Source organism: Diabrotica virgifera, chromosome 2, assembly GCF_917563875.1.
Source record: "Diabrotica virgifera virgifera chromosome 2, PGI_DIABVI_V3a".
In the NCBI taxonomy this organism is placed as follows: Eukaryota; Metazoa; Arthropoda; class Insecta; order Coleoptera; family Chrysomelidae; genus Diabrotica; species Diabrotica virgifera.
This window is the reverse complement of record NC_065444.1, coordinates 248671562-248691275: the sequence shown is the minus strand read 5'-3', so window position 1 is coordinate 248691275 and position 19714 is coordinate 248671562. Positions and strand designations below refer to the sequence as shown.

The window sequence follows — 19714 nt, the reverse complement described above, 5'->3', positions numbered from 1 at the left end:
AAAAAGAGCCTCAAACTGTAAACTTTATTAAAGCTACTCTCTTGTGGCGAGATTTACTTCAAATTTAGCAAATAGGTACTATGGAAAAATCTTTCAAAATAAAACTATAATGCTATTTTCCATCAAAATGAAGATACATTTTTGCGCTACGTAATATTCATGTCAGATCTTCCCAAGTAGCACCGACCGAGTTTATTAAGTCTTTTAAGGATGCTTTAAAACTATAGAATAAAACTAAAATTAAAACCAATTGGTTTAAGTAAACCTTAAGGTTGCAATAAAACCGCTTTCAGCATAAAAGGGCCCACACTGAAAGAGGTCAATAAAACCAAAAATAAAAACCTTTGTTTTCTTAAGGAACTGGTTTTGAAGCTGCAGTGAAGGTTCTTTTAAAACAATGTTAAAAGACACTTTAAGTGCAGGCATTTTTATAGCAAACTTAAAAAGGTTTTTTAAATGGAGACTTTTAAAGACAGTTTACCATATTAAATGATTCTTTAAACCCATATATTCCATATACGCCAACAAATATTTACATGTGTTATGATAGGTAGATACGTATTTGTAACCATAAAATAATAAAAAGTACTTGGTTATTTCGGACTTTCAAGCAGGGCCGCGTTTAGGTCAATTGACGCCCTAGGCAATTCTCTAGTAGCCGCCCTTCAAGCATGTACCATTTTTGCGAAAAAAAAAATGCAAGCAGATTTTTTTATTTAAATAAGAATACATAAAAATTGTCATTCCAGTTCGATCATATCAGATTTCTTTCTTGATTTTTCTTTGGAAAAATCATCTATAATGTCATCATAATTTATCGCCTTTGTTACGTCACTTTCTATGGACAAAATCGACAAATTGTTAAGAAGTTCTTGCATCATACTTGATCGGAAATTATTTTCACGACTCTTTTCAATTCTTGACATTTTCGAAAATTACCTTTTAGCGGACACGTTGGTTGGCAACTGGGAGGCACAAATAAATGCGCAAAGCAATATCAAAATTAGGGAAAATATCTTTCAATCCCCTCTTCTTTAAATATTTAGATATGTCAATTATTGGTGATTGGTGATTTTATTGTGGTATCCAAATGACTCTTTAAGTGAATGCATTCATGTATGAATGATGTAGGTATCTATTATTTCTATTATATCTATTAGTGCAGTCAGTGAGGGTGTTTGGCTCTGAATTCCATCCTACTGCATCAATTTACTTGATATTTTCACTGTAAGTAGGGAATAGCTCAAGAAACAAAGTCGCTATGGCGCTTTTAACTTAGGGGTGGTTCCCACCCGTTCTCGAGGGTGGAAATTTTTTTTATCAAACTAACACCGGAAGAGACCAGAGAACGTAATTCTAAGCAAAAACTGTTTTGTAAATTTTTTTGAAAACTCGATACTTTTTGAGTTATTCGTGGTTAAAAATTTGCCATTTTCATTGAAAAATGACACTTTTCGGAGACTGTTTTTTGGGAATACCATAAAAATTATGCATCTAACGAAAAAACTATATAAAACATTTTTGTAGTTTATGAAAAATCAGAGAGATTCATTTTTTCATAAATCTTCTAGTTTTAATAAAAAAAGAAATGGTAGGTGAAAAAAGATTTTTTTTGGTGCATGCTCAAATCGGTGTATTTAACTTAAAATAACAGAGAAATGGTCCATTTTAGGGGTATAGGTATAATGCTACGAATACCTTGTGTAGCGCTTGAAAATACCTTTAAAACGAGAACTGTTAAATGTCAGTTACATTCAAACTAAGCGACATAGGGTGCAAAAAAACTTACGACTAATGTATTTTAAGAAAAAATCAGTATAAAATAAGAAAATGTATATATAAATTTAGAAAAAAAGTATATTAAACCCCTCATCCACCAGAATTGAAATGCATCGTTATCCCTCTACAATACCTTCTACTATAGTATTATATTTATATTCAAAAAGTTGTGCAGATTTAAAATGGATGGTTTTTGAGAAAAACAAGATCAAATTATAGAGCACATTTTTAAATTTCCTTAAAAATCTTCATTTTTCTCCATGTGATTCGAAAGTGATAAAAGATACGTAAAAAAATACCTGACAAAAATGTAGGTTTTCTTTTAGATAACAATTTTATTTTTCTTTCATTACTGTATCTCATTGTCATTTTCGAGTTACATGGAGAAAAAGGAAGATTTAAAAAAAAATTAAAAATGCTCAGTAGTAATTGCACAAGAGCTCTAAAATTCTGTATTAATTTTAGAGATCGAGTGCAATTTGTTGCGATTATTTCATGAATAAAACTGTTCAAAACCAAAATTTTATTGTAATTTATTTATGTAAGTACAAATTAATACTGTTAAACACACAGTTGATATAAAATATTTTACGGTTGAAAGTCATCACTTTGATAACTTTTAAAACATTAATTGTCATTAATGCCACTGAATGTATTTTTTCGTAGCAACGAAGGGCATCTGACGTAATATACTTGACGACGGGATATAATCAAAAATTATCACCTAAATTTGATCTTATTTTTTCAAAAACCATACATTTTAAATCCGTCCAACTTGTTGAACATAGAGATAACACTATAGTAAAAGGTATTATAGAAGCAAAACGATGCATTTAAATCTGGTGGATGAGGGGTTAAAATATACATACATACTCTGCATTTTATCTTAAAATAAATTAGTAATCCTTTTTTGTTTCACCATATCTCGCTTAGTTTGAATGTAATCGAAATTTAACATTGCGGTCGTTTTAAAGGTCTTTTCAGGCGGTACTTACAAAAGATATTGATAGCATCATACCCTTAAAATCGACCATTTCTCTGTTATTAAGTTGAACACACCGATTTGAGCATGCACAAAAAAAATGTCTTTCACCTATCATATCTCTTTTTATGTTATCACTAGAAGACTTATGAAGAAACGAATCTCTTTGATTTTTCATAAGCTACAAAAATGTTTTATAATAGTTTTTTTCGTTAGATGCATAATTTTTAAGGTATTCGCAAAAAACCGTCCGAAAAGGCGACATTTTTCAATTAAAATGGCAAATTTTCAACCACAGATAAGCCAAAAGGATTGAGTTTAAAAAAATTATAGAACAGCCTTTGCGGTGCTGCCGACTGCCCAATAATCCCTAAATTTACAACTTCTGTCCTTTTTGAATGAATAGTGTTAAGAAAATGCAATTTGTTTTCTAGAAATGAATGCCCACTTATATTCCATTGATGGATGTAAGATGTACTTAAATGTTATTCGATTTCAATTTTATAGTATGTACAAATATTTTTTGTACAGTATTTTTGCAATAAAACTGCAATAAAACTAAAAGGTCACAAACTAGAATCTAATAAAACCAAATAGCTCGGAAGTTCTTCATAAAACTGATTAGTTTTAAAGTGAACTGAGAATCAACCATTTTAAAACTACAATAAGACAAATTATCTATTAAGGTTAATTAGTCTTATTTGATACTCTCATTAGATACTTTAAAACTAGTGACAAATGCTTAAGAGTTTCAAAGTTCTGTCAGTATATCTACAAGGGAACTTTAAAACTAATATCTTCTTATTTACCATAATAAAACCTTTATAAACCTTAAATAAAACTAAAATGTTTTTATTGTGCTACTTGGGTTTTGTCGTTGGAATATTGTGTGCGCCACTCATTTTTACCAAGTTAACGGTTTTTTTATCTCTGTATCAGTAGTTTTTAAAAGTTTTTTATAAATTAGTTTATGAACTTGTATCTAATGTTTCTCGATTACACGTTAAGCGTTATAAATGGTCGCCTTTGCCGCATTATCGCCCAAATCGTCTAGTGGTTACGACACTAAACTTGTGATATAAAACAACAAGTTTTTGTAAACAAAAACTTTGGATAGATTGAAAACTAGATTATTTCAGCAATAATGGTTAAATGGATTCTATTTTTGGAGCTCGATAACTTCTAAACAGTTTAACCGACTTTGACCATTAAACATGAGTTTCAAAGGTATTGACACCTAGTATCTGATGCACCTAAAGCCAAATATGATATTTGAGGATATTATAGGATTTATTGAGCTTGAAAAACCGTGTTTGCCATAGGAAATGGATTTGATCATACTCTACTGAGGCCGATAACTTAAAAAATCGAATTTTCCCAGATATAAGGTAGACACCGTTAGACGCGTCTGGAGTCCTCCTACAAACGATCAGTTAATTACGCTATTCGTAGGTAGAAATTTTGAGTACCTAATTTTCGAAAAAGCAAAATTTTCAAAGATCAATTGTTCAGTTTTTCGGCTATACTAAGCCGTCTGTAAATCCTATAAGTCCGACCCTTACTACTTCGTCATTTGAAAGCTGAACTCAATCGCTATTGATTTGGTGTATTTGCGATTTTTCTGTTTCTTTGTTTTTCTGAAAAATGACTTTGGTAGAGCCAATTAGCGAGATTCTGTCTTTTTGAACCTAAGGTACATTTACCCAAAAAATATGCCCTGTTGTACCTACCCAGTCCTATAGCTGGCCTATGGGTGGTCAAAAGTCACAAACTACCGATTCTGAATTGGACCAACCTTTCTGGCAACATAAAAAAATTCAGATTGGTGTAACTTTTACACACATACAAACATACATACAAACATTTTCCTCTTTTTAAATAGAAATAAGTTAAATTTCTGAGCTCGGTAACTTTTGGTATAACCGATTTTCAAAATTAGACATGCGTTGGAAAGGTAATGATCAATACTATCAGAAGGCACACAGGTGGGACTTAAATATTTGAAATATGCTACAGAAACTCGGATCAGCAAAATGTTAGACTCAAGACGTATAATGGCCATTGAAATATTGGACCAAGAGCTAGCAACGTCGGGAAAACAGTGATTTTAAGACACTTGGTTTTTTAATATATTATTCCCTGTGCTTCCTTGAACACCTTACCGCCCATGTGGCTACTGAAACAGGTTGCGTTCATTACTGCGCAGCGCACCTGTATAGGTAAATATATCGAATTTAAAATTATTTTAAGACGAAAAATTTGTTTGCCATTACTTTTTAAACATTATTAGAAATATGAATTATAATTGCCAGGCATTTCTGTGGTTGCTAAATATGCGCCAGACGCTATTTTTTATAAATAATAATTGAAAAATTTAAGTCATTTTAGTATGTCTGAAATTTTAATATTATATTATTTACACATAAATAAATGCAAAATTAATTTGCCAGGCATTAATTCGGTTGTATTCATCAGCCAGATGGATTTAAAATCATAAAAATAATGTGTATTTTCAGCAAAACGATCGCTGCTTGGGTTAAGAAACTAGACAAACAAAAGATACGACAATTTCGGGGGTGAATGTTGTCCGCACATGTTATTAAGATGGCCAGTCACAGTCGCAATAAATTCACAGTTTGTTAACGATTCTTGTCGAGTTTCTATTTAGTGAAAAGTAATTGTGATAATACAATATAATGGCAAATAAAATACAATGTGTGTTTTGCAAAAAAAAAACGAGAATATAATAACTTTTGTGGATGAAAAACTGTTAAAGTGTAAAGAAGTTTTGAGTGCGCGTATGAAATACAATTTAAAATATAATAATGTACAGTTACCGGACCAAGTGAATGCCACTGATGGATACCATAAAAAATGTTACAATTCTTTAGCAGCCTTAATGGCTAAGTATCGTAACATATCTGACATTAATTCAGTTTTGTCAAATCTTCGTCATACATCAAGTTCTTCGCTGTCAAGTGTGAGTGACACTGTTTTAGATAGTGATGAATTTTCCAATTTATCGTCGACCGGTTTTTCTGATACATCTAGTTCTAAGACATTATTACCAAAAACTTCAATTAGTATAAGTGAAACAGTGGCATATGACGAGGCTTCTTCAAGTTTATGTACCAGTTCAAATTTCCAAGAAACAAACTTTTGTCCTGAAATCACGCCGATTGATGATCATCAGTCAACAGACACAGGTAATAAAAGAATATGTTTTATTGTGGAAAAGATAGAAAACAATTGAAGTGTAAGAAACAAATTCTACATTCCTGTAATGATGTTAAGATATATGATAAAATAACAGAGTGGGTAACAAAATTACAAAATCAGGAGTTATATTCGATATAAAAAAAATTAATGATAGTAGAGCTTTAAATAGTTTAATTTTTTATCATCATTCATGTGAATTGGAATATTTAAATAAATATAAAAAAATTATTTCTGATACTACACGTACCTCCTGGCACAATGTGAGAGATATTCACATGAATATTTTTAAAAAAATTGTGTCCATAATTGAAGAAACAGTAGTAGCAAAAAATAAATATCTGTTATTAGCTTCTCTTTGTGACACGTACAACGACGAATTACAAGAAGAGTTAACACTTCAACCTGATGCAGATGTCCATGTAATTACAAAAAATCAGCATGAAGAAAAAATATTAAAACATTTTAAGCAAATTAAGATTGTAACAAAAAAGAAGAAAAAAATTATTATGCATAAAAATAGTCATTTATTGGAAGATGAAGATATTGTGACACTTGAAGAAAATGATCTTATCGATAAAGTTGCCTACGTTTTGATGAAAATATATATCATTTTAAATGATTTTAAATCCATCTGGCTGATTACTGCAACCGAGTTAATGTCTGGCAAATTAATTTTGCATTTATTTATGTGTTAATAATATAATATTAAAATTACAGACATCCTAAAATGATTTACATTTTTCTATTATTATTTATAATAAATAGCGTCTGGCGCGCATTTAGCAACCACAGAAATGTCTGGCAATTATAATTCATGTTTCTAATAATGTTTGAGAAGTATTGACAAAAAAATTTTTTGTCTTAAACTAATTTCAAATATATTTACCTGAATTTTTTTTGTCTTATTTCTTAACACAGCCAGCGTACGTTTTGATGAAAATATATATCATTTTAAACGATTTTAAATCCATCTGGCTGATGACTGCAACCGAGTTAATGTCTGACAAATTAATTTTGCATTTATTTATGTGTTAATAATATAATATTAAAATTACAGACATACTAAAATGATTTACATTTTTCTATTATTATTTATAATAAATAGCGTCTGGCGCACATTTAGCAACCACAGAAATGTCTGGCAATTATAATTCATGTTTCTAATATTGTTTGAGAAGTAAAGACAAAAAAATTTTTTGTCTTAAACTAATTTCAAATATATTTACCTGAATCTTTTGTTTGTCTTATTTCTTAACACAGCCAGCGTACGTTTTGATGAAAATATATATCATTTTAAATGATTTTAAATCCATCTGGCTGATTACTGCAACCGAGTTAATGTCTGGCAAACTAATTTTGCATTTATTTATGTGTAAATAACATAATATTAAAATTTCAGACATACTAAAATGATTTAAATTTTTCAATTATTATTTATAAAAAAATAGCGTCTGGCGCATATTTAGCAACCACAGAAATGCCTGGCAGTTATAATTTATATTTCTAATAATGTTTAAAAAGTAAGGGCAAAAAAATTTTTTGTCTTAAAATAATTTTAAATTCGATATATTTACCTGTACAGGTGCGCTGCGCAGTAATGAACGCAACCTGTCTCAGTAGCCAGATGGCCGGGAAGGTGTTCGAGGATTCATAGGGAATAATATATTAAAGAATCAGCTGTCTTAAAATACTTTCTCGAAAACGTTGAGAGCCATTTAGACTATAGCGTCTGGCACGTATTTAGCAACCACAGAAATGTCTGGCAATTATAATTCATATTTCTAATAATGTTTAAAAAGTAATGGCAAAAAAATTTTTCGTCTTAAAATAATTTTAAATTCGATATATTTACCTGCACAGGTGCGCTGCGCAGTAATGAACGCAACCTGTCTCAGTAGCCAGATGGCCGGTAAGGTGTTCTAGGATGCATAGGGAATATTATGTTAAAGAATCAGCCGTCTTAAAATAGTTGCTCGAAAACGTTGCTAGCTCTTAGACCATATGGGTATGTCTTGTCATAGAATGATACGCTTATAGAGCACACAGCACAAATATCTCAATATTAACAATCATCAACCAAAATATATTAAGGTATTTCGGAGACATAGCCAGAAGAAAGGTATGTATGGTGAGATTAGTGGTTGAAGGCAATGTATATAGTAAAAGACCCATAGACGACCGCCACTTCAAGGATCACATCAAATAAAAAGCACCACCGGTTAACCTCTGTCTGAGGCAGCACACCACTTACAAGAGAGAGAAGAATTGATAACAACCATATGTCGAACATCATAACTTCATCACATCCTTCTTCTTGTGGTGCTGTCTCCTTTAGTGGAGGTTAGCAACTACACTGGCAAATCTAATTTTGTCCAATGCGGCTCTAAATTCTAAACAACGATGTTGAATCAAGGCCGGTCCAGTCTTTGATTTTCTAATGCCATGCGACCCTTCGAGCGAATGGATCAAAAAACACAATGTTTAGAAAACATGAGGCTATGTATAGTAGGGTTTTAATTTCAGTATTTTATAAATGCTAGAATATTTGTAGCAACAATATTATTACAGAGATATTGTTAAAGAATAAGGCTATAACATATTAAATCATAAAAAATAACTTAAATCGGACAACAGGTTTAGGAAATTCGAGACATCAAAAACGACACATTTTTAAGGTGGTGTGTTAATTACTTGGTGAAGTATAGTTTTAAACTTACCCCATAGGAGGAGGAACCATCATGGACAAAAACGGATAAAATGAAAGCTGCTGTAAGAAGAATTTCTGTCCAAAAACTGTCGGCGTCCTTTTCGTACGTATCTCCCATTTTAAAAGATAAAGCAAAAGCCAACATTGTGAGAAGTGCTAGCAACAATAGGGGAATGTCACAAACTGCTACAAGAGCTACAGTGTAAAGTAACTGCGTTTTAGCGGAGATGCCTAAAAAAATTGTTTACTAATTAGGGGAGTCAATATAGTCCTGTCGCCAGGGTAGGTACAACGGCCTCCTTTATTCAGATGGACTTTTTGTAAGTTTTTTATGTATTTTGAACCGTAGAACACGAATTTTTTGGATAACAGTTGGTCCGGATGTCGATAGGATTGTTATAAACAAAGAACTTGAGAAATTACATAACAGCGATTTTTCGGAAGACAAAACATTTTTTTTATATTTTGGATTATTCTAAGCAAAAAATGTTCTTACAAGTTTTTTCGTAGGATTCATAGTTTTCAAGATAAACGCGGTTGAACTTTCAAAATATCGAAAAATTGCAATTTTTGAATCCGAATAACGTTTGACTAAAAAATAAAATAGCAATTCTGCTTAGCGCATCTGAAAGTTTAAGTCAAATTATACCGGTTTTGATTATTTGCGTCGCTAAAAATTAATTTTTTTATTGTCAAACAAAGCTGTAAACAAATAGTGTTTCCCGTGCCCAATGCATTCGTTTTAAAAGCATGCTACGCAGAAATTGCCCTTTTGTAGGCGCGCCTACTCGTTCGAATTTAAATGAGAGATGCATTGAAAACATCAAGCACTATGTGTTTATAGCTTTGTTTAACAATAAACAAATTAATTTTTAGCAATGCAAATAACCAAAACTGATTTAACTTGACTTTAACTTTCAAATGCGGTAAACAGAATTGCTATTTTATTTTTTAATCAAAAGTTATTCAGGTTCAAAAATTGTAATTTTTCGATTTTTTGAAAGTTCAACCGCTTTTACCTCGAAAACTATCCATCCTACGAAAAAACTTGTAAGAACATTTTTTGCTTAGAATGACCCAAAAAATACAACAACAAAATGTTTTGTTTTGCGAAAAATCGCTGTTATGTAATTCTGCAAGTTTTTTGTTTATAACAATCTTATCGACCGACTTATCGACCGATATCCGGATTAACTGACCCAAAAAATTTGTGTTCTACGGGTCAAAATACATAAAAAAATCTTAGGTAAGTCCATCTGACTAAAAGAAGGCCGTTGTACCCCCCCCCCCCCCCAATATGTATTGTTTAGGAAGAAACAAACAAGCTTATATTTTTCTAAAACCTTTTGTTACTTTATAAAGATATTAAAGTACAAAGTTCTACTCGCAGATTTAGTCCCAAATCGTTTATTAATTATTTAAACAATAAAAATTTTGTTTTTTTATAAATAATTTTAAAAATATCGGTGAATTCATTTTTTTGGGTTCGCACTCACATTAGTGATTCAGCCATTTTTGCAAGTTAATGTATTAGTCCTAACTGACCTCAATAGTCCTAACTACCCTAAACGAATATCTAAAAAGGAAAAGTCAATAATTATAACCAAAGGAACATTTACTGAAACAAACACTTCTCGTCCTGGGACCCATCAGGACATTTTAGCACGACAACACAAACTAGGCCATGGATAAGGTAAATTTACCACAAGATAGTAAGGTAAATTTACAGGTGAATTCATCATTTTGCTTTGATCAAAAATATTTTTATTTTCTTTTTGATTGAATAAACCTAAAAAATAGTTGTAAAATCCGCATTTTTTTACAAATTATATTTATTTTTATGCTGAATTAAATGATGACAATTTAAAATTAAAAATGGCGTATCCAAAATGGCGGATTTTTCCAAAAAAACATTTCTCTAAAAAAATTATTATATTTATTTTTAAAATGTTGTTAACTAATAAAAATTTAAATTTCAAAATGGTGGATCCAAATTGGCGGATTTTGGAACGAAAAAAAGTACAATTCAATAAAAAATATATCCAACTTTACATAGAATATCAAATTTTATCAATTATACGAGGTACTTATGTCAAAAAATATTAATTTTGACAAGAGTAAAGTACGATGAATAAGTCTTACTAATCAATTATAAAAAATAAAATATGGGACCATTCCTCGATATTCTTTTCATGTTTACTATCTAATTATCTGCTATACCAAAAGCAATTAGCTGCTACATGCTTAATATCCCTTAAAAGGTAATGTTGAGGAGCTAAGGTACCAAAATTTCGAAAAAATCGGGACTTGGATAGATTAAAAAATAAACAATAATAGGCCAGGTACCGAAGCTTTTCACCTTCGCAATTTTTACAGAATGGATCGATTTGCTTGAAAATTGGAGAATAAGCAGTGGAAAATCCAAGGATCAAAATCTATATGATTTCGAAAGGCGGTTTTACCATGGGGGTGGTTTCCACCCCATCTCGGGGGTGGAAATTTTTTATTATATTTTGACCGCAAAAGTTGCTAAAAAATTCATTCTAAGGAAAAAATGTTTTTTTGATAAAATTAATAGTTTTCGATAGTATCGAAAGTGTTAGTTTTGTATAGAAAAATCAATGTTTTTCGATATACTACTCATTTACGATTCACTTAATTTTTGCCGTAGGAAAATTTTTTCACGCCAAGTTCTTGGGAATTTAATAACCTACATTGGGATTTTATATTAAAACATTTTTTCGTATCTCTGATGCAAATCTTTCTATTCTGAAGAAAATGCCATTTTTTACCAAACTACAAAAATTCGTTATTCGCTTTTAACTCCAGTTTTTTTAAAACCAATCATTCTAAGCCAGTCAAACTTCTAGGATCCATTAATAATACATAATTAAATAAGAATGAATAAGGCCAATGACTAAAAACACCGCTAACTTACATTATTATGCTTCCAATTGAATTTCTCCTTTTTTTTAAATATATTGATTTTTTAACCGTAACTTTTTTATTTTTTATCTTAGAAAGTTTGGTGAAAAATAATTTTGTAGGTTTTTACAACATATATAAGCCTATTAATATTAAATCTTTTTAAAATCCTCAGTCGCAAAAAGAGGTGACTTTGAAAGGGTTCGTGAAGGTGGTTTTTGCATGTTATTACGAGTTTTAATTGTCAATAGCTCACTCAATTTTCAAGCTAAAAAAGTTTTTTGCAAACCAGGTTCTTGGGAATTAAATAAGCTACTATTTCATATTTAAACATCCTTTGTATCGCTGATGCTAATATTGCTATTCTGAAGAAAAAGCCATTTTTTTTCCAAACTACAAAAATTCGTTATTCGCTTTTATCTCCATTTTTTTTTAAACTAATCATTCTAAGCCAGTCAAACTTCTAGAGCCTATTAACCCTTAAACGCCCAACCTTGTTTAGGTTCCATGTACGCCCAAGGGTGGGTAAAAAATGTCCACCTCGAAAATAGCTAATATATTTATTGAGAGTTGTTGAAAATATATTAAACTTAAGAATCCTATGCTTAATAAACACAGCATCTTCTAAAATATTATTATAAACAATTTACAAACCTTACAACAAAATTACAATGTACATCAAAATTAACATACCAGTAATTCAGATTTGTCGATTTTCTCCATATTCTTTCTTTCAGCCTCCTCATTGGCGGATAATTATGTAGATTATGTAATTATACATCGATAATTATATGGATTATCTTCCTACCAACGAGAAATTATATAGAAACCTTTAGTAACAAGTTTTGCCAAGGGTGTACTTTTTATGCCCATCCATATTTAACTCAAGATGCTGCTTTTATTTTCAAAAATATTGGTAGAACCAAATTAATATTCGATAATGGGCTGTCTTTTTAACAATAAATAATTTTTAAAAAAAATTTAAACACGTAATAAATATGTTACAAGAGAATACGCATTAGGTGGACATTTTTTACCCACCCTTGGGCGTTTAAGGGTTAATAATACATAAATAAAAAAGACCAAATAAGGTTAATGACTAATTTTAATTAGGGTGGTGATTAGGGGGTTGCTTGCGATCACTTTTTCGCTGAAAAAAATTGGAACTGACATTCTTTTCATTATAAGTCACTTAATTTTTGAGCTAGACTTTTTTTTTATTTCTGGAGATAGATGTTTTTAAGTACTTTAAATTAGTTTGAACAAGTTGTCCTCGAAAAATGCATAGTTTTTCCGTCTTTTGGCTTTGAAGCTACAATATTTAGCATTTGACGAAGAAGAGCCAACATATAATAAAGTAGAGCTCGATTATTATTGGTCTTAATAAAATTTAAAAAAAAAAACAGTTTTGTTTATTTTTTCAGAAGGTACCTACATTTTTGTTAAGTATAGTTGTTTTGATAAAATTAGTTTTATCAGCCGAAAACTTATTACAAACATTGATTTTTTCGATATAAAACTAACACTTTCGATAGCGAATAAATCGAAAACTATCAATTTTATCAAAAAAATGTATAAAACGTTTGTTGCTTAAAATGAACGTTTTTCATTTCGAAAAATTTCATTTGGAGAATCGATCCATTCTGTAAAAATTGCGAGGTTTTGTCCTATTTTAAGCTTCATGACTTGGACTATAATGACAACAAAGAAAACATAAATGAATAACGTTAATAAATAATTTCGTAATTATTTTCAGCTGATCCTCACTAATATTAAAAAATGTAAAATTACATACCCACATATGATTTGTGTTTGAATATTCCTATTATTAAATATCTCTGATGTTTGGGAAAAAGGGCTTAAGTCAGAATTTAGCAAAAAATTTTTTTGATGCCTTCTGGACCAAAAAAATCTGCTCTTTTTATTGGTACAAACGGTTTAAGTCTACCACATTATTATTCAAAGTTATTCACGATGATATGAAGGTCCCAAACATGATTGTTCAAAATGGTATGGCAATAAGACTTAAGTCAATTTACGTCTCTTGTACCATATATTGGAGAATAACTGCTATGATCTAGAAGGCATATGTCTTGACATAAGCCTTGCTGATATTAATTTATTTTTGGTTGTTTGATCAATAGGTAAATGTTTTTATAAAAATATTGTGTATACACCGAAAAATAAAAGTTTTGGCTACTAATAAATAATAATATTGACATTAGTTATATTTTTATTACTTATTAAATAGTTGTCTATTTTCTAGCACAGCACTTTTTTTATTTTAGTTGTATAGGCAAAATAGGGCAAAATAAGTAGACCATGACATAACTAAGTAAAATCTCCAGTGGCGGAACGCTGCGTGGGGGACAAATGTTGTGATGCGTCACAAAAAAAAATAATACAAACTGCGACTTTGACCCCTTAAAACTACCTTCATCGACAACTCTGGTTTCCGTCCCTGGAGATTTTGCTTAGTTACGCCATGATCTACTTACTCCCAAATTTTGGTTCACTATCTCGATCACGAACGTCACAAAAAATTCCTTATAATTTTTATATTCACCCCTGCCCCCACCCCTTTGTCGGCCATGCAACGTTCCGCCCCTGGAGATTTTACTTAGTTACGTCATGGCCTACTTATTCCCAAATTTTGGTGCATTATCTCAATCACGAGCGTCACAAAAAAAAATAAAAACCGCTAATTTGACCCCTTATAACTACCCTCATCCCTTACTCTGGTTTCCGCCCCTGGAGATTTCGCTTAGTTACGTCATGATCTACTTTCTCCCAAATTTTGGTTCACTATCTCGATCACTAACGTCACAAAAAATCCCTTATAATTTTTATATTCACCCCTGCCCCCACCCTTTTGTCGGCCACGCAGCGTTCCGACCCTGGAGATTTTACTTAGTTACGTCATAACCTACTTATTCCCAAATTATGGTGCACTATCTCTATCATGAGCATCACAAAAAAAAAATAATAAAAACCGCGACTTCGTCCCCTTATAACCACCCTCATCCCCCACTCTGGTTTCCGCCTCTGAAGATTTTACTTAGTTATGTCATGGTCTACTTATTGCCAAATTTTGGCGCACTATCTCAATCACGAACGTCGCAAAAAAAAAACCTTAAAATTTTTATATTCACCCCTACCCCCACCCCGTAGTCGACCACGCAGCGTTCCGCCCCTGGAGATTTTACTTAGTTGCGTCATGACCTACTTATTACCAAATTTTGGTGCATTATCGATCAAGAGCGTCACAAAAAAAATAAAAACCGCGACTTTGACCCCTTATAACTACCCTCATCCCCCACTCTGGTTTCGGCCTCTGAAGATTTTACTTAGTTATGTAATGGTCTACTTATTCCCAAATTTTAGTGCACTATCCCAATCACGAACGTCATGAAAAACCCCTTATAATTTTTATATTCACCCCAACCCCCACCCCTTTGTCGGCCAGGCAGCGTTCCGCCCCTGGAGATTTTAATAAGTTACGTCATGACCTACTTATTCCCAAATTTTGGTGCACAAATCTCGATCATGAGCATCACAAAAAAAAATAATAAAAACCGCGAATTTGACCTCTTACAACTACCCTCGTGCCCCACTCTGTTTCCGCCCGTTGGGGAAAGTCATGTACACAACTAATTCAACATATCCCCGTATAGTTTTTCCATATTACTTATCACGCACAAAATCCGCTTCTAGCTCTCCGACTATCACTTTCAATGGTAGATACATAAAAATATAGATATAGAAAAGTTGCGGTCTGTAGGTCTTAAGTCAGTAAATAGTAAGATCTATATGTCTTAAGTGCATTTAAAATATTAAAAATCTACGAAAATCGTCTTCTTGCTATAATTATCATTTTATTATGGTACATTGAATGGTACTATTGTACTAAATTGGTTAAAGGTAACATGTGCGATTTATAACAATTTTTGAAACATTCAAGTATTCCCCCTGTAAACTTTGATTTTATGACTTAAGCCCTTTTTCCCAAACATCAGAGATATAATATCGCAATATCAAACGGAAGAGAAAAAAGAAAATCCATTTTTCCGATGTTAACCTTAATCTCTCTGTAGGTGTCACAAACTTCAATGTAGACCAAAATAATGGAAAAATTTACTTCTTTATCGTTTTATAATTTAGAAAAGACTGAAAAGAGTGCACTGGTACTGGTACCCGGTACCAAGAAAGGTCACGTTTCACATTGCAAGATTATTTTGTTTGCTATTGCTATTGTGTTGGTTGATTCAGTGATGTGGAAGAGAGGGGGGGGATATGACATATGAGAAGTAGATTGGCTGGGTGCTGGGTTCTTCCATATTGGATAGTGCTTCTTGTCAGAGTTGTTAGTAACTCTTCCGTATAAAACATATAATGATAAAATTATATTGCATAAATATACAAATAATTAATAATTTTAATAAATAATAACTTACACTCCAGATATATTATATAACATATAAAAATCTGCCTGTCGCCACATTGGATATGATACAGTGTCACATGAAGTGGTCCCATTTAGTAAAATACGGAAGCATCGTTTCGTTTGTCGTTTGTGCCTCTCTCTTCTATATCACTGTGTCACTGTGTTGTTTGGACCACCACTCTCTTTTGCAGTGTTGCCGGTAATATTCGTATCATCAGCATAATTATTATCATAAAAATTCAGCGCTTCATTCCAGCGCTTATGCTTTGTTCAGGAATATAGTGCGTCTGTAAATTATACACACGCAATTTGTACATAATATGTACAAATATAATATTTATACAGGGTGAGGCAGATAACTGGCCTATTAGAAATATCTCGAGGACTAAAGGCAACAGAATCATGAAAATTGGAATACAGGGGTTTTGAAGGATGATCTATTAAATGAAAATATTTTCATCTCTTTGCAACTTCCGGTTATACCGGAAGTTGCTTATAACTTCGTTTTTTTAAATGGGACACCCTGTATATTTTTACATTTTTGGATTCTCTTCGATGTATTCTATCTTAAAATATGAGTATTTGTAATGTTATTCAGGGTATTTTAAAAGATAATTACGTTTTTTTTTATTAATTTCGTAGCAAAGTTCACACCCTGTAGAATTGTAGTAGTTTGACAACTAAAACTCTACTTACGTTCAAATGATTTTTAATATAGTCTACTATTGTTAAGAATCATTAGTATAGCTAAATTTTTTATTTTAGTATACAGGGTTGGTCGAAACTCGGAATGAGTATTTTCTGAGTTTTCTTACATGGAACACCCTGTATTTTAGTATTGTAATGAAATGATATGGTACTTTTTTATTTCTTAAGCATTCCCTATACCTAACTGCTTTAATTTGTGCTTAATTGTTAGTCGCACGAACAATCTTAACTACGTAGGTATTTTGATAGCTAAACTATTATTGGTCATTTTAAGGATCAGTCTGGATTAATATGTATTTATTTCTGAAAAATTATTTGTAATTGAATTTTTTCACGGCCAACCTAATAAAATTTTACGTATTTTTTGTTGCAATTAATGTTTATCTTTAATCACCAATAACTCACAAATTAAAGCAGTTAGGTATAGGGAATACTTATAAAATAAAAGAGTACTATGAAATACCATTTCATTACAATACTAAAATACAGGGTGTTCTGTTTAAGAAAACTCAGAAAATATTCATTCCGAGTTTCGACCAACCCTGTATACTAAAATTTCAAAATAAGATATACTAATGATTCTTAACAATAATAGATTATATAAGAAATCACTTGAACGTAAGCAGAGTTTTTAATGTCAAACTATTACAATTCTACAAGGTGTGAATGTTGCTACGAAATTAATAAAAAAACGTAAATATCTTTTAAAATACCCTGAATAATATTACAAAATTTCATATTTTAAGAAAGAAGATATTGAGGAGAATCCAAAAATGTAAAAATGTACAGGGTGTCCCATTAAAAAGAACCAATTTATAAGCAACTTCCGGTATAACCGGAAGTTGCAAAGAGATGAAAATATTTTCATTTAATAGATCATCCCTCAAAACCCCTTTATTCCAATTTTCATGATTCTGTTACCTTTAGTTCTCGAGATATTTCAAATAGGCCAGTTATCTGCCTCACCCTATATACCTATATACAGTATGAGTATGCTAAGAACCGGCAAAATACCGCAAAAGATGAAAAACAAACGTTGTGGAATAAAAAGTGATGAAACTAGTAAAGGTAGAAATTATCGATAGAAATGTATAAATTTACATTACATTACATATAGGCCTGGATCCCGCGTCACAAAAAAAGTTTATTAATAGCAAGCTGAAAAGTTGTTAATATCTCAACTGTGTCTAATCGGACAAACTTTTATGTACGGGAACACTGGAACAGGTTACAGGTTCCGAAAGTCATACTACGAAAACGTCCCATATATTTTGTCGGACAGAACTCCCAATTGATTTGTTACCCTTTCATTAAACTCTCATGCAAAAATCAGGCTGCTATTTACAACTAACATAATTGCTGTCATTTCACATGTTCTACTTATCGGACTTATTAAAATGCCCAACATATTTGTCGGACAAACATTTTTTCATTATAAAGTTTGCTATTGAATAAAGTACCCCGCACAAACCTTATGGAAATTAGGTCCCAGTGGATTTCGTTCATACTTTGGGAAAATACTCTTTGAAGCATCCTGATAAGAAGCTCTCATGGGCACAACTCAATCGTATGAAGAATTTTTAAGATATAGAGGCACAAACTCAGAAAATTATAAAATTTACTGGGTATTCCAATTCCCTGAGTTACTGGTTATCTGGCAACATGTAGAAGTTTGGATCAAGGAAAAGTACTAGTAGTCTAGAATTTTTTCCTGGCTATCCAATGGCGACCTTTACTTTGACCTTGACCTTCAACGGACGTCAGCTTCTAGAGATTCGAGGGTTTTCGGCATTAAATTGATATTAACAGATTACTCATGGGTTTTTGGGATCGCTAAACACGAATATGTCATCATAATTGAGCTCCGGAGGACGTAGTGGCCAGGGCCACTGCAAGGGACGTCATCTTCTAGATTTTCGGTGGTTTTCGGCATTTGATTGATGCAAATGAATTACTGGAGGGTTTTTTGAGGTCGCTAAACACGAATATGCCACCAGAACCGACTCCCGGAGCACCTGGTTTCCAAGGTCAATGAAAGGCGCTCCTGGAGTTTAGAGGGTCTTCGGTACTACATTAATGCAAACGGATTAGTTATAGCTTTTTGGGGTTGCTGAACACGAATACGTGATCAGCACAGACACAGGAGCACCTGGCGCCTAATACAGGTTATCTTCTGGAGTTAAAAACCTAAGAGTAATCCATTTGATTCCTCCGAAACTGAACAGTTTTATTCATGAAATAATCGCAACAAATTGCACTCGACCTCTGAAATTAATATAGAATTTTGCTCTCGTCACACTTTGACATAATTAAAATTAAAACTGTCAAAGTGTCACTCGGGAAAAATTCAATAATTTCAGAGCTCTTGTGCAATTACTACTGATAATTCGATTAAATAAAATTCATAATATTTAAAAGTCAGATCAGTAGACAATTACAATGGTCTTGAATCGTCGTCATGGAAACCAATATCGTCGTCGTGGTCCCCCATTATATTGAAAGTTTGGTTTTGACAACCTTGTCAAAGAATTAATTTGTGTATTTTCACTTCTAAATAAAAATTGATATAACTCTATTTTTTATGGCTTTTTTCCAAACGTACGGCCCCAGAAAAAATATTGTTCCTAACTCAGGCGGAAAATGTCTTCCCCGCACTCGACTGCTCCTCCGCTGTCGCGTCGTTCGGGTCAACGGCAGTCTCGTGCGTGAAAGTATCACTTTCCGCACTAGTTAGGAAAATAAAATAACTATTTAAAATCGGTTGTCAAATGACTTAATTAATTTTTAAAATGAGAGATGCAACGTGGAAATCACATAGCCAAATAACATATTTAAAATAAATAAGCAAATTTATATTCTGTTATGTGTTTTCCACATTGCATCTCTCATTTTAAAAATTAATTACTCAGTTATTTGACAACTGATTTTAAAAAACTTTATATCGCTGGAT

At 31.8% G+C, this 19714-nt stretch overlaps 1 protein-coding gene and 1 long non-coding RNA gene across 5 annotated transcripts in view; one reads left to right on the top strand and one right to left on the bottom strand.

The window, feature by feature from the left end:
• LOC114327300 (ER lumen protein-retaining receptor) overlaps nucleotides 1-19714 on the bottom strand; it is a 129128-nt gene that overhangs the window by 49573 nt on the left and 59841 nt on the right. The window contains exons 1-3 of one of the 4 annotated variants that reach the window (XM_050644433.1): nucleotides 15635-15882; nucleotides 13408-13448; nucleotides 8698-8918 (exon numbers count right to left, since the gene is read on the bottom strand). The exons of 1 other annotated variant lie outside the window; for it this stretch is intronic. In XM_050644433.1, coding sequence (XP_050500390.1) covers nucleotides 8698-8918; nucleotides 13408-13448; nucleotides 15635-15675 — 303 coding nt within the window. In that variant the 5' untranslated portion in view covers nucleotides 15676-15882. Of the gene's footprint in view, nucleotides 1-8697; nucleotides 8919-13407; nucleotides 13449-15634; nucleotides 15883-16066; nucleotides 16234-19714 lie in introns of those variants that run through there. 2 more of the 4 variants (XM_050644434.1, XM_050644435.1) reach the window with 2 other exon arrangements.
• The window catches only part of LOC126880525 (uncharacterized), a 77344-nt gene that overhangs the window by 10915 nt on the left and 46715 nt on the right, over nucleotides 1-19714 (top strand). The window lies entirely within an intron of this gene.